The 16,489-nt window shown below is 37.3% G+C and overlaps 1 protein-coding gene across 1 annotated transcript; it reads right to left on the bottom strand.

Annotated features, from left to right (window-relative positions):
• Positions 1-970: 970 nt before the first annotated feature.
• LOC117338317 lies at positions 971-12,689 on the bottom strand. The gene is made up of 7 exons (XM_033899613.1): positions 12,488-12,689; positions 6,455-6,633; positions 4,912-5,340; positions 4,331-4,397; positions 3,425-3,583; positions 1,949-2,106; positions 971-1,233 (listed from the first exon to the last, which is right to left on the bottom strand). Exons 2-7 carry the CDS (start codon positions 6,629-6,631, stop codon positions 1,147-1,149), a joined length of 1,077 nt encoding a protein of 358 aa, XP_033755504.1. The 5' UTR covers positions 6,632-6,633; positions 12,488-12,689; the 3' UTR covers positions 971-1,146.
• Between the last annotated feature and the right edge of the window lie 3,800 nt (positions 12,690-16,489).

Genomic DNA, 16,489 nt, shown 5'->3' with positions numbered 1-16,489 from the left:
CTATCCTTTGCACCTCAAACTCGACCACTATACAGTATATATATATGTATATCAATGCCCCGGTTTATCCTTTCTTCAAAAACGATAACATGTTATCCGTAAATTTACATTATTCCAGTAATAAAGACAAAATCCCTGTCTTTCAATCTCCTCTGCGACCAAATGTTTCAATTTCTCTTATTCTCTTATTCTTTTCCTCCTATCTCTAACTTATCTCACTCTTTCAATCTTTCACTTATCAAATCCAAACACTTATTCCATCCTTCGATCTCTCAATTTTCCAACACCTTCTATCCCTGACTTATTTAACTCCTAAAATCTCTCATTTATTGTATTCCTTGTATGTTTCACATATTCCTCTCCTTCGATGGCTCACTTTTTCCACTCTTTCGATCCCTGACTTATTCCACTCCTTCAATCTCAGTTATTCTATTCATTCGAGCTCTCACTTATCCAACACTTCCAATCTCTCACTTATAACTCTCGTTCGATCTCTCACTTCTTTGACATCTCACTTTTTCCCCTTCTTCGATCTCTCACTTTTTTCACTCCTTCGATATCTCATTTTTTTCCTGATTCTTTTATCTCTCATTTATTCAAATTCTTCGATCTCTCAGTTTCCCATTCCTTCGATCTCTCACATATTCCTCTTCTGCAATCTCTCACTTATCGTTTTTCCTACTTCCATATCTCTCCCTTTCTACCTTCAGTAAGTACATTGATAGCACAACTTTACTCCGTCTACCTTACCTATTCTCACTTTCAGTGTTACTTTTTACCTGATTTCTTTTCACTCTCCCCATCCACGCTTTATCTCTCTACCTGCCTGTGGAGGTACACGTTATCTAGGTTATACAGACAAATGCTAGAGTGACTGCTATACATAAGGTTAGTTTAATCTGACACGACTTTACCTTTTGAAATGGAAAGTAGATAAATAGTGATGAAAGAACGACAAAAACCATATGAGTCGGTTTTCATACCACAAATACAATTGTGATCGTCTGCCATTAACACAATGAATGCGGAACGACTTTTATCAGAACGTTTCCATTTACAATAATTATGCAAGAATTTTCTCATATTTGTTTCTATACAATGTCACATTGAACAGGTAGCGGCCAGCCACGTGTTACAGTTCGCTCATCAAATTTCGTCATCAAACGTTACCTCTACGCCGTAGTGATCAGATACGGGGAATTTTTGACCGTCGATGTTTGCTGTGTGAAGAAGCTGAAAGGAAAGAATTAAATATCCAAAGTTAACTCATAACAGTATTCGGTAGGTATCGACAAACTTAGCGACAAAATGTCCAATGGCAAGTCGGCAGAGGATCCTTAAATTCTTATAAACTATTCCGTCGTCCATCACCTGTGCCAACACAAGCTATACAACTACGAAAACTCACAATCACACCATTCAATGACCAATATAAAGATTCCATGAGCTGAAATTTCATAATTACTCTAATTTCACTTTGGCTAACTTCAATCTGGCGCGTAGGAATATATTGTCCACCGTGAGGTCGGGTCCCGCACACACGGGGCTGTTCTTTGCTCCCGTTTTGAATTTGGTGAATTTATTTTGAAATGAACTATGATACAAATCAAAGTAATACGTCAATTGAAAATGTAAATTTTTAAAATAGCTCACGGAATAAAAACATGATTTGAGACTGGAACTAATTCTTACTTCCTGTCGTTGACAACGTTTCCCGCCAAATTGGAATCAGCTATTTAACTATTCCATCAGAGCGTATAATGTCAAATAAATGGCAATTAATGTTATGGTCCAAAGTTGTACGGGTGATAAAACTGTCAAAATGTTAATAACAAAGTTTCTTTTTGTTCTTTACAGGACAGGTGTGTGGCTTTAAAATATATACAAAAATGTAGTTTACAAGTCAGTAAATAACAAAAAGGAAAACGAAATGAATAGTAGACATTACCCTGGAGTCTACGACGTGGTGTCCTTTTGTCAGCACATGGTCCAAAATCCAACTCTCATTGTCAAACGTAAGAACGTTATCCTTACAGAATGTACACGTACCCACGTTTTCCACGAAAGGCGAGCTCCAATGGCCGTACAGAAACTCGTTGTAGGAAGCTGTAATCAAGACATTTTATAATCAGATGTGTTTTAGTATCCGATCCAATCATACGCTTACCTCACTTTAATATAAAACCATTGTGTTTTACAGAGATGCTGCTAACCCGATACGTGTAGGCCTTCCAACCAATAACATTGATTGCGGATCTAATTGATTGAGTTTATTGTAGGTATATAGGCATTCAGTACTACCAACATTATGAGGATCGTCATTCAGCACTACTTATATTGTGTAGATCGTCATTCACTACTGCTAATATTGTGTAGATCGTCATTCACTACTGCTAATATTGTGTATATCGTCATTCACTACTGCTAATATTGTGTAGATCGTCATTCACTACTGCTAATATTGTGTATATCGTCATTCACTACTGCTAATATTGTGTAGATCGTGATTCACTACTGCTAATATTGTGTAGATCGTCATTCAGCACAACTTATATTGTGTAGATCGTCATTCAGCACTACTTATATTGTGTAGATCGTCATTCAGCACTACTTATATTGTGTAGATCGTCATTCAGCACTACTTATATTGTGTAGATCGTCATTCAGCACTACTTATATTGTGTAGATCGTCATTCAGCACTACTTATATTGTGTAATTCGTTATTCACTATTAACCAATAGTACGTAGATCGCCACTCACCCCTGCAGAAAGGTGAACATAATTTTAATTTTCCCAATGGCACCATTTCGAACTAAATCTTTTAAAATTTTATATTTTCTCATCTTTCTAAACAACAGTTTCTTTCTAATGTCTTTCTTGACACCGTCTCACTTTTGACTTTTAGTGTAGCGTTCACCCCTTTAGTCAAGGCTATGAGTTTAGTCCCCTTGCCTTTATTGGAGCCTCTGTGAGGGAGGCGTTGGGCTCTGTCCCCTGGCCGGGACATACCGGAGTCTATAAAAATGGTATTTGCTGCAGCCCGCTTGACGACTAATTCGACCATTTTCAGTATGATATGACAAAGTATGACACTAAATTGTCCAGATGTGACATTTCAGTATGATGACTATAAAATTGAACCTCATCTATCCCAAAAACGTGTATTCAAAGCTAGGTCTTGCTTCCAAGTAAATCAAAGACCACATGTTGAGGAGAACTTTCAGGCTGATGTATTTAAAATTAAATGTATCAAGTACATGTATATATATTTATGAACAATTATTCTGAATAAAGAATTTGTGACGGTGTCGACTAATCTTCAATTTATATTACTCACGCTTGTTGTCTCTGACGGAAGCGCGCGTGGGGCTATTTATAGTATACATCAGACCAGTATACCGAGGGTCTGTAAGTTTACATTACCTGCCATGTGAGGGAAGACGCCCCGTCTCGGTAAATCTGGACTTGTGTTAAGATCGCCCATGATGACGCCTTTCCGGTCACGGTTGAATAGACTGATCAGGACACTAGCCTCATACTGGCTCTGGTCTGCCCAGCCCCGGAACCTGTCCATCAGACTGGCTGTAATGTAAAAAAAAAAATTGACGATAATACATAAACACGTGACCTCAATTTTCTTTAGCTATTTTTTTTTAATTTTACTGGACGATTTCAAAGCCTCGAGTGTCCCCTAACTTACCGCGATTGTATGACATCTGATTATGGTGTCCTGCATATCCTCAATTATCTCCTAAATCAATTATCATCAAGGAGTGTAATTCACAGACATTTATCTAACGCCTGCCCTGCAGGTAGGCAGTAAGAATTATACCTGCTGTCCCCATTGCATGATCGTAAGAGGCGACTAAATTTGGGATCTTATCTTTTTTCTTCTTTCTTAACAAGTTTCTTCTTCCTAATGTCTCCCTTGACAATGCCTCACTTTTGGCATTTAGTTGAACGTTCGCCCCTGTGAGGAAGGCTTTGGGTTTTGTCCCCTAGCCGAGACATACCAGAGTCTTTAAAAATTGTAGTTGCTACTCCTGCTTAGCGCTCAGCATATTAGCAGTGACGACTGGTTCGCCCGTTGTCAGTATAATGTGACCGGATGGTGTGTCTTGCTGGGTGTCTTCGGCAGTATGCTCCAGTGAGGTAGCACTATAAATCGGCAAAAAATCCGGCCTATCACAAGGAGACTTAACACAAACATAACGCAGCCTCCCAAAACACACATACGCACTCACCACACGCATGCATATCGCACGCACGGAAGGCCAAACCAAAACAATTATTTATCGTCTTTTACACCGTAATTACCACAATACTCACGTTCAAGGTAGAAATCCCCAAGGTATGACGTCATATGTGTGCAAACAACAGGACCGAAATGTTCTACCTGAACAACATAAACATTGACTTAATTAAACATACTGGTTATTTACACGACGAGTTATTAAAAACAAAAAGTATATAATGAAATGGCCACTTCGCTACGGAATAAATTCGAAAGGTCTAAGCTTTTGTTTAAATATCTATTCTTGATGTCAAAGGATTTTCGTCTCAATATATCGACAGTATTTGAGTCCCGGGATTATGACATTAAAACGAGAGTCTTTACATGTGGTAGGAGTTGATGAAACCGGAAACTCTTCGGAAATAATGTGCATCTCTTCGATAAAAGCAAACGGAACTTAACTCTCTCTTTAATTTCTACATATCGCCTTTTAAGTCTGGGAGGAAACAAACCTAGTAATTGGTCAGAATTGTATGTCGTGGACAAATCAGATGGCTCCGATACATTTTAAACCAGCCAACAGTAAAAGGTTTCATTCAAACTTAATCATGTGTATCTATCAACCATACTATAGGCTGTGTTCATCATCGGTACCTTATTGGGGGTCTTCACTCACCTCAGCTTTGACATACGACCGCTGTGCTATAGTCTTTGTACCCGGGAAATAGTCTGTGACAGATCCATCATAGAGCGGCCGCTTGCTGAGCAAGAGTAGTCCCTGGGGATTGTAGTTATAGCCAAAACCGTACACACAGCCCCTAAGGGAAGCGAAAGTTCCTCCAATCACTACGCAAGAGATACACTCACGTGACACATCCACGAACCCACATGACACCACGCAGCGAACCACATCCTCCTCTGTCGGTTCGTTCCGACAATACGTCAGTGCGCAGGTCGCGAATGACATGGCTGCCCAGCTAAAACATGGAGGCCAAAAGGTTTGGTAGTGGAAATTGCCCATCTGGTCATGGAGCGGACTAAGGGAGTATGGGTAGATGTCTCTTAGAGAGTCGATAATGTGCTGAACGTCTCCACTTCTCCAAATCTATAATACAATATTGATGTATATTATCGTAACATGGTTACTCTTGATTGGGTGAAGATTAATTTTCTAACGTATGCTCATTACATTTGCCATTGGTCGTACAGTAATTATATAACGTAAGTAACACTAGCTAAACACTAGCAATCTTTCTAAAGGATGAACACATCTGTGATGGCAATAACAAATCCTGTATTAAACTTTTCCCGTTATATACGCTTTTGGAAAGAGGAGTAATTAGCATAGCAGAAAATACAAGAATTATATATCCGTGTGTTTGTTTTGGTGCTGTGAGCTGGCAAAAATAATTATTTTTTAGAGACAAATCTATAAAATATCTTCCATATGTGTTTTCAGATATGTATGGATACTAGCAGAACTGACGAAAACACTTTTTTTTTTTTTTTCAATAATGGAAGTTAGATTTCTTGAAATTTAACCTGTTCATTTAACTCTGGTTGGCAATTGACGTTACCTCCATCCCTTAAGTTCTAATGGCAGAATACTAAATTTTTTTTAGAATTAACACTTTATATAAGAAGTTCTGCATTTGAATTTTTTTTTAAATACTTAGCAGATCATAAGAAAACATGTAAGTCTTTCTTAAACAACCATAAAAATGGGAGGTCTGTGTTCATGCTTTTGTCCCATTATTATTTGCGTTATTTTTCACCATTTTGGGGTCAGAGAAATCAAAAGTGCTTAACACCAAAAATAAATTTCAATAATGGATATATTTTCACATCCTTGTTATCATTTTCATTGTATTGATCATAACAAATTTATACAGCAAAAATGAGCTTGCTACAATTAAAAATGGCCACACACTGAAAATTAAAGTCATCAATCTAGACTAAAACACGGTTAAATTTTGGCTTTTTGTGAAGGTCAAAAAATACACATTTTATTAGAATCCTTGTGAAAAAAGTTCTATAAGCAATAGCCGTCTCGATTTGTTACAAATTGTTCAGATTTGTGTTTGTTATATAAGATTAAAACAAACCTTAAGCAGGATCAAGACGAGACTTGAACGTGATTGTACCCACAAAGGAGTACATTTTAAACTTAAAGTTATCCGAATTAAATGACGAATACTTTGAGTACAGACAAGTCGTACCTCTTGCAGGCATACAACGTCACTTCCGTTCTGTCTAAGCTCAGGAACAACTGCATCTTTCCTGATATCCATGTTTTCCACACGTGGGTTCAGACCGACGTTGTATGTTTGTAGAGTTATTTCCCTTGAGTGTACAGCCAAGCAGCACAAGAGGAGTAACCACATGGTATTAGCCATTGCTACAACATGCAAAAAACACAAGATTTTTTTTTAATTTCAACATCACAATCAATCAAGGGGTTGCCAATTAAGGCACAAAGAATTTACCAAGAAGATGTTGCAGCTTATCGCCGTTTCTGAAACTATCTCCAATGTCACGCTTCTTAGAAGGAAATAATCCGTGTGAATTACCCGACATGTGGCTTTACGAAAAACATTTATTGCAGGTTACATTAATTTGGTCAATATTAATACTTATTGGTTATCTTTGATTGCGTGTTTCATCAAGGTAAAGTTGATAACTTTTACTGTTTTAGAAAAATTCCAGTTTACTTTCATTTCATAGAATAACACTTTGGAGATGAAAGATCTTTCTATTTTTTTATTTTTTTTTTTAATCATGTTTTTTTCCAGCTAATGTTAGGTGTGATGATAACTAAAGTGGACTATTTACGATGTAATTCTACTGGATTCAGAAACTAAAAAAAAAGACAGCAATGAACGGAGTCCTGGTACCTAAGATCATCTGTTGGATTAATCTAAGGAAACCATTTACAGTAGATCGTTTGATGATAGACTGATTTGACATAATAACATGAAGAATTGTTTAACAGCATATCTAGTAAAAACGGTGATATTTTATAATCCTATAAATTCTTGCTATGGTGTAATTAACACAAGTAACTTGATTAACTTTTAGGAGGTAGCATGGCATGCATTTGGACAAATGTAGTTCATTTACATATATAGTAGGCCCCAAACTAACACCAGTTTAACAATTTGACTTAAAAACGTCATTCTTATTATGACCATATGTCTTAAAAGTATGTGATGGTATAGGAATATTTTTATTGATTGCATTGGGATTTTATGGTCAAAACAAAATAAGCGTTTATACCTATATGAAGTAAATTCCCGCCAAACAAATTTCCCTATCGTGTGATATAGATACTCGTGAGGCTAACAGCACGGCTATCTTTAAGGCTTGATCATGTGTGTGACTTGGAATTATTCAATGCTTCATCTCACCACAAAGTGACTCTATAGAAGAAACTGTTAGCATCTACAGCAAGTGTTGGTGATTTTAAGGAACTACATGTCCTCACTAACATTTTGTTACATTACATGACTATTTTTGTGCAAATTTAGATATACATTCATGTTTGCTATTAAACTTCTGGCCGTGTATGACATTTGTCGCTGATGAGCTGGTCCCTTTTTATCGGGTATCACATCCCATATACATTGTACTCGGTAGGTCAGCTGACGGTCACCACACACAAAATAGCTCGGCTGACGATATTACACCTGACACATGTTACAGTCACCGAACTGATTAACTTTATACACCTGACACAGATTACATTGCCACATAATCAAAAGCAAATGAAATGAAATGAAAATGAACGATAAACGGAAATGAAATAGGTCTTCCGCGAGAAGGTCCCTATCCTGGCAGCTGGGGAATACAACCCAATTTGTAAATAATATACATCATAGTATAGTTAAGAGGGCAAAAATCAAACAAAACCCCAAAAAGGTTAATTTGATAACACGTTTTAGAAAAAAATCTCCACAAACAACAATTTAACGATGTCTTATTCAGACAATAGTCATTTAACACAAAATAGAAAGAAAAAGACAAAACACTCATCGGATAACAAAAATAAGGGGGAAATACCATAGATATCTATTGGTGACTAGTTAGAGTACTGAAACACGTCTTAGGTTAATTGTGTTACATGGAATAACAACAATGCCACGTAGTGTCTGTTCACACGTCGTCATAAACACGTGGTTGTCACAAATCAGTGACGTATTACCTCCGTTTTACAGTATTTCTATTGTATAAATACGTGGTTGTCAAAATCAACACACTTCAAAATGTTGATATCTATTCCATGATAACTTAATAACCCGGAAACTGAAACTTTTTATCACAAACGGAGAATACCGATAGGTAAATTAACTTCTAACAAAAATTTAGTTAAACGAACAGAAATTTAAAGATTTAAATGTTTAAATTCAAAAATGAACGAAAGAGTACATAATGATGAAAACGATTTAGTTCAAAATTAATTATAACCAATTTCTAATGCCATTACATATACGTATTATGGAGGAGAGGCTTCTAATGTGGGGTCTACTCTATCTGGATGTTTTAGTCATATATCTGAATAAGAACGCGACCTTTAACCATTTAAACATTCGGATGTTTTCTCTCTTCCTCCTTAAAACATTTATATTCCTACTACTCATCTTTTCCACTTTTGGCTTTAACTTATGCATCCTCTCCAACAACAAAGATTAAGTGGCTCTTTCCCTGATTGAGATAACCCAAACTTCATAAAAATGGACAGCCTTGTGATCAGCTTTAAATTGATATCGGTGTCCGTAAGTCACGTCTACCCAATGTCAGTATAATTAGGTTATGATGGAACCGTCCGTAAGTCACGGGTTCCCAATGTCAGTATAATGAGGATTTGATGGAACCGTCCGTAAGTCACGGTTACACAATGTCAGTATAATGAGGTTTTGATGGAACCGTCCGTAAGTCACGGTTACACAATGTCAGTATAATGAGGTTTTGATGGAACCGTCCGTAAGTCACGGTTACCCAATGTCAGTATAATGAGGTTTTGATGGAACCGTCCGTAAGTCACGGTTACCCAATGTCAGTATAATGAGGTTTTGATGGAACCGTCCGTAAGTCACGGTTACCCAATGTCAGTATAATGAGGTTTTGATGGAACCGTCCGTAAGTCACGGTTACCCAATGTCAGTATAATGAGGTTTTGTCGGAACCGTCCGTAAGTCACGGTTACCCAATGTCAGTATAATGAGGATTTGATGGAACCGTCCGTAAGTCACGGTTACCCAATGTCAGTATAATGAGGTTTTGATGGAACCGTCCGTAAGTCACGGTTACCCAATGTCAGTATAATGAGGTTTTGATGGAACCGTCCGTAAGTCACGGTTACCCAATGTCAGTATAATAAGGTTTTGATGGAACCGTCCGTAAGTCACGGTTACCCAATGTCAGTATAATGAGGTTTTGATGGAACCGTCCGTAAGTCACGGTTACCCAATGTCAGTATAATAAGGTTTTGATGGAACCGTCCGTAAGTCACGGTTACCCAATGTCAGTATAATGAGGATTTGATGGAACCGTCCGTAAGTCACGGTTACCCAATGTCAGTATAATGAGATTTTGATGAAACCATCCGTAAGTCACGGTTTCCCAATGTCAGTATAATGAGGTTTTGATGGAACCGTCCGTAAGTCACGGTTACCCAATGTCAGTATAATAAGGTTTTGATGGAACCGTCCGTAAGTCACGGTTACCCAATGTCAGTATAATGAGGTTTTGTCGGAACCGTCCGTAAGTCACGGTTACCCAATGTCAGTATAATGAGGATTTGATGGAACCGTCCGTAAGTCACGGTTACCCAATGTCAGTATAATGAGGTTTTGATGGAACCGTCCGTAAGTCACGGTTACCCAATGTCAGTATAATGAGATTTTGATGAAACCATCCGTAAGTCACGGTTTCCCAATGTCAGTATAATGAGATTTTGATGAAACCGTCCGTAAGTCACGGTTACCCAATGTCAGTATAATAAGGTTTTGATGGAACCGTCCGTAAGTCACGGTTTCCCAATGTCAGTATAATGAGATTTTGATGAAACCGTCCGTAAGTCACGGTTTCCCAATGTCAGTATAATGAGATTTTGATGAAACCGTCCGTAAGTCACGGTTTCCCAATGTCAGTATAATGAGATTTTGATGGAACCGTCCGTAAGTCACGGTTACCCAATGTCAGTATAATGAGGTTTTGATGGAACCGTCCGTAAGTCACGGTTACCCAATGTCAGTATAATGAGGTTTTGATGGAACCGTCCGTAAGTCACGGTTACCCAATGACAGTATAATGAGGTTTTGATGGAACCGTCCGTAAGTCACGGTTACCCAATGTCAGTATAATGAGGTTTTGATGGAACCGTCCGTAAGTCACGGTTACCCAATGTCAGTATAATGAGGTTTTGTCGGAACCGTCCGTAAGTCACGGTTACCCAATGTCAGTATAATGAGGATTTGATGGAACCGTCCGTAAGTCACGGTTACCCAATGTCAGTATAATGAGGTTTTGATGGAACCGTCCGTAAGTCACGGTTACCCAATGTCAGTATAATGAGATTTTGATGAAACCATCCGTAAGTCACGGTTTCCCAATGTCAGTATAATGAGATTTTGATGAAACCGTCCGTAAGTCACGGTTACCCAATGTCAGTATAATAAGGTTTTGATGGAACCGTCCGTAAGTCACGGTTTCCCAATGTCAGTATAATGAGATTTTGATGAAACCGTCCGTAAGTCACGGTTTCCCAATGTCAGTATAATGAGATTTTGATGAAACCGTCCGTAAGTCACGGTTTCCCAATATCAGTATAATGAGATTTTGATGAAACCGTCCGTAAGTCACGGTTTCCCAATGTCAGTATAATGAGATTTTGATGAAACCGTCCGTAAGTCACGGTTACCCAATGTCAGTATAATGAGGTTTTGATGGAACCGTCCGTAAGTCACGGTTACCCAATGTCAGTATAATGAGGTTTTGATGGAACCGTCCGTAAGTCACGGTTACCCAATGCCATATTATTATTATTATATTATTTAAATTGCCGGACAATACTCCGTGTTGTATTATTTAAATTATTTAAATTGTCGGACATTACTCCGTGTAAATTGTCGGCAATACTCCATGTTATATTATTTAAATTGTCGGACAATACTCCGTGTTATATTATTTAAATTGTCGGACAATACTCCGTGTAAATTGTCGGACATTACCCCGTGTTGTATTATTTAAATTGTCGGACAATACTCCGTGTTGTATTATTTAGATTGTCGGACAATACTCCGTGTTGTATTATTTAGATTGTCGGACAATACTCCGTGTTATATTATTTAAATTGTTGGATAATACTCCGTGTTGTATTATTTAAATTGTTGGACAATACTCCGTGTTATATTATTTAAATTGTCGGACAATACTCCGTGTAAATTGTCGGACATTACCCCGCGTTGTATTATTTAAATTGTCGGACAATACTCCGTGTTGTATTATTTAGATTGTCGGACAATACTCCGTGTTATATTATTCAAATTGTTGGACAATACTCCGTGTTATATTATTTAAATTGTCGGACAATACTCCGTGTTATATTATTTAAATTGTCGGACAATACTCCGTGTTATAATATTTAAATTGTCGGACACTACTCCGTGTTATAATATTTAAATTGTTGGACAATACTCCGTGTTATATTATTTAAATTGTTGGACAATACTCCGTGTTATATTATTTAAATTGTTGGACAATACTCCGTGTTACAATGTATATTATTTAAATTGTCGGACATTACTCCGTGTAAATTGTCGGACAATACTCCGTGTTATATTATTTAAATTGTCGGACAATACTCCGTGTTATATTATTTAAATTGTTGGACAATACTCCGTGTTATATTATTTAAATTGTCGGACATTACTCCGTGTAAATTGTCGGACAATACTCTGTGTTATATTATTTAAATTGTTGGACAATACTCCGTGATATATTATTTAAATTGTTGGACAATACTCCGTGTTGTATTATTTAAATTGTCGGACAATACTCCGTGTTGTATTATCTAAATTGTTGGACAATACTCCGTGTTATATTATTTAAATTGTCGGACATTACTCCGTGTTATATTATTTAGATTTTTCCGACAGAGTAGTTCACCTTTATCAATTACGATCAGAAGTACTAACAGATCATGGCTAGTATCAGGTTGGTGATTCTGCGAGTTAATCAGTTATGGTACTAACCTTCTGATCCAGAGGTAAACCTGTTGGTCACTCTTCAGGTAAAGACGGAGATCGGTATTAGCGGAGGTCAACAACCGGTTGCTGTGGTGCCGTGCCTGTAACTGATGACAGACTAATTGTGTAATTGTTTATTGTGGACTATGACCTACCCGAGGTAACGTGGGGTACAAAGAACATACCAGATACACAGTGTTTACCTCATCAATCGTATGTCATTCTGACCTCCCAGTCCCGAAAGTAGACCAGCTGTCGTTTTCTCCCACGTCACAATTAACGGTGACGTTACATACCGTACGTAAAACATCCATAATGTCCAATAGTGGGAAATAGTTAAAGGTGTCATCACGTTTACTGAATACGACTGTAACATATCTGTAAAAACAATCTAAAACAGAAATAAAACAGTGTTTATATTCACTAACAGCATATCAATAATGGGAAATATGTTTTCTATTATTTACTTAATTTATAAATGTATCATGTGAAATATTGTTAATTGTATTTCTTTATTGTAAAATAGAGGTGTGATATTAACATCTGTTGTCAAACTTTGTAATCTAACGTAAACAAAATACTGATAACCTCTTTAGTCCGAATATCTATCGTAATTAGACTGTAACCTAATTAATCTAGACATTTAACGTAACTGCAGTGTAACCTACAATGTAACTAATGCTGACAAAACTTCGGATTACTTGGGTTCCACGGCATATTATTATGATATGTGTTATTAAAGCAATGTACCTCCCCAGTCAGACAAGCCAGACCACATATTTACATCATTTAACGAGATAACTTAATGTGGTCGGATAGACTTTAGCACCGATATGTGGTCACATTTTCAGTTTACATGTTGAGGTCAAGGCCGTCCGTGACGTACCCGTTAACCAAGTATCTAGACTATTTATCAACAATGAATGTACATTTTGTGTTGCTCCAACTTCATTAAATTCCGAAGACATATGTAGTATGTGTTTATATTTTTACTCCAGTGGAAGATACGATTTTGACTAAAATGGAGGGGGAGGGGGACAATTATTTGATATCGCACCCTCAGTCAGTGTAAGATATTGTTAGATATCACCCCTCAGTCAGTGTAAGATATTGTTAGATATCACCCTCAGTCAGTGTAAGATATTGTTAGATATCACCCTCAGTCAGTGTAAGATATTGTTAGATATCACCCCTCAGTCAGTGTAAGATATTGTTAGATATCACCCCTCAGTCAGTGTAAGATATTGTTAGATATCACCCTCAGTCAGTGTAAGATATTGTTAGATATCACCCCTCAGTCAGTGTAAGATATTGTTAGATATCACCCCTCAGTCAGTGTAAGATATTGTTAGATATCACCCTCAGTCAGTGTAAGATATTGTTAGATATCACCCCTCAGTCAGTGTAAGATATTGTTAGATATCACCCCTCAGTCAGTGTAAGATATTGTTAGATATCACCCCTCAGTCAGTGTAAGATATTGTTAGATATCACCCTCAGTCAGTGTAAGATATTGTTAGATATCACCCCTCAGTCAGTGTAAGATATTGTTAGATATCACCCTCAGTCAGTGTAAGATATTGTTAGATATCACCCCTCAGTCAGTGTAAGATATTGTTAGATATCACCCCTCAGTCAGTGTAAGATATTGTTAGATATCACCCCTCAGTCAGTGTAAGATATTGTTAGATATCACCCCTCAGTCAGTGTAAGATATTGTTAGATATCACCCCTCAGTCAGTGTAAGATATTGTTAGATATCACCCCTCAGTCAGTGTAAGATATTGTTAGATATCACCCCTCAGTCAGTGTAAGATATTGTTAGATATCACCCTCAGTCAGTGTAAGATGTTGTTAGATATCACCCTCAGTCAGTGTAAGATATTGTTAGATATCACCCCTCAGTCAGTGTAAGATATTGTTAGATATCACCCTCAGTCAGTGTAAGATATTGTTAGATATCACCCCTCAGTCAGTGTAAGATATTGTTAGATATCACCCCTCAGTCAGTGTAAGATATTGTTAGATATCACCCCTCAGTCAGTGTAAGATATTGTTAGATATCACCCCTCAGTCAGTGTAAGATATTGTTAGATATCACCCCTCAGTCAGTGTAAGATATTGTTAGATATCACCCCTCAGTCAGTGTAAGATATTGTTAGATATCACCCCTCAGTCAGTGTAAGATATTGTTAGATATCACCCTCAGTCAGTGTAAGATATTGTTAGATATCACCCCTCAGTCAGTGTAAGATATTGTTAGATATCACCCCTCAGTCAGTGTAAGATATTGTTAGATATCACCCCTCAGTCAGTGTAAGATATTGTTAGATATCACCCTCAGTCAGTGTAAGATATTGTTAGATATCACCCCTCAGTCAGTGTAAGATATTGTTAGATATCACCCCTCAGTCAGTGTAAGATATTGTTAGATATCACCCCTCAGTCAGTGTAAGATATTGTTAGATATCACCCCTCAGTCAGTGTAAGATATTGTTAGATATCACCCTCAGTCAGTGTAAGATATTGTTAGATATCACCCCTCAGTCAGTGTAAGATATTGTTAGATATCACCCCTCAGTCAGTGTAAGATATTGTTAGATATCACCCTCAGTCAGTGTAAGATATTGTTAGATATCACCCCTCAGTCAGTGTAAGATATTGTTAGATATCACCCTCAGTCAGTGTAAGATATTGTTAGATATCACCCTCAGTCAGTGTAAGATATTGTTAGATATCACCCCTCAGTCAGTGTAAGATATTGTTAGATATCACCCCTCAGTCAGTGTAAGATATTGTTAGATATCACCCCTCAGTCAGTGTAAGATATTGTTAGATATCACCCCTCAGTCAGTGTAAGATATTGTTAGATATCACCCCTCAGTCAGTGTAAGATATTGTTAGATATCACCCCTCAGTCAGTGTAAGATATTGTTAATATCACCCCTCAGTCAGTGTAAGATATTGTTAGATATCACCCCTCAGTCAGTGTAAGATATTGTTAGATATCACCCCTCAGTCAGTGTAAGATATTGTTAGATATCACCCTCAGTCAGTGTAAGATATTGTTAGATATCACCCCTCAGTCAGTGTAAGATATTGTTAGATATCACCCCTCAGTCAGTGTAAGATATTGTTAGATATCACCCTCAGTCAGTGTAAGATATTGTTAGATATCACCCCTCAGTCAGTGTAAGATATTGTTAGATATCACCCCTCAGTCAGTGTAAGATATTGTTAGATATCACCCTCAGTCAGTGTAAGATATTGTTAGATATCACCCCTCAGTCAGTGTAAGATGTTGTTAGATATCACCCCTCAGTCAGTGTAAGATATTGTTAGATATCACCCCTCAGTCAGTGTAAGATATTGTTAGATATCACCCCTCAGTCAGTGTAAGATATTGTTAGATATCACCCCTCAGTCAGTGTAAGATATTGTTAGATATCACCCTCAGTCAGTGTAAGATATTGTTAGATATCACCCCTCAGTCAGTGTAAGATATTGTTAGATATCACCCCCAGTCAGTGTAAGATATTGTTAGATATCATCCCTCAGTCAGTGTAAGATATTGTTAGATATCACCCCTCAGTCAGTGTAAGATATTGTTAGATATCACCCTCAGTCAGTGTAAGATATTGTTAGATATCACCCCTCAGTCAGTGTAAGATATTGTTAGATATCACCCCTCAGTCAGTGTAAGATATTGTTAGATATCACCCTCAGTCAGTGTAAGATATTGTTAGATATCACCCTCAGTCAGTGTAAGATATTGTTAGATATCACCCTCAGTCAGTGTAAGATATTGTTAGATATCACTCCTCAGTCAGTGTAAGATATTGCTAGATATCACCCTGTCAGTGTAAGATATTGGTAGATATCACCCTCAGTCAGTGTAAGATATTGTTAGATATCACCCCTCAGTCAGTGTAAGATATTGTTAGATATCACCCTCAGTCAGTGTAAGATATTGTTAGATATCACCCCTCAGTCAGTGTAAGATATTGT

This window comes from Pecten maximus, chromosome 11, assembly GCF_902652985.1.
Source record: "Pecten maximus chromosome 11, xPecMax1.1, whole genome shotgun sequence".
Lineage (NCBI taxonomy): Eukaryota > Metazoa > Mollusca > Bivalvia > Pectinida > Pectinidae > Pecten > Pecten maximus.
This window is presented reverse-complemented; position numbering and strand designations above follow the sequence as displayed.

Coding starts and splice junctions, on each gene's coding strand:
- LOC117338317 (XM_033899613.1), bottom strand. CDS start 6,631: ATGGCTAATACCATGTGGTTACTCCTCTTGTGCTGCTTGGCTGTACAC. Junction 5,341..6,454: donor ACGTTGTATGCCTGCAAGAG/GTACGACTTGTC, acceptor ATTGTATTATAG/ATTTGGAGAAGTGGAGACGT. Junction 2,107..3,424: donor CGTCTTCCCTCACATGGCAG/GTAATGTAAACT, acceptor TCTTGATTACAG/CTTCCTACAACGAGTTTCTG.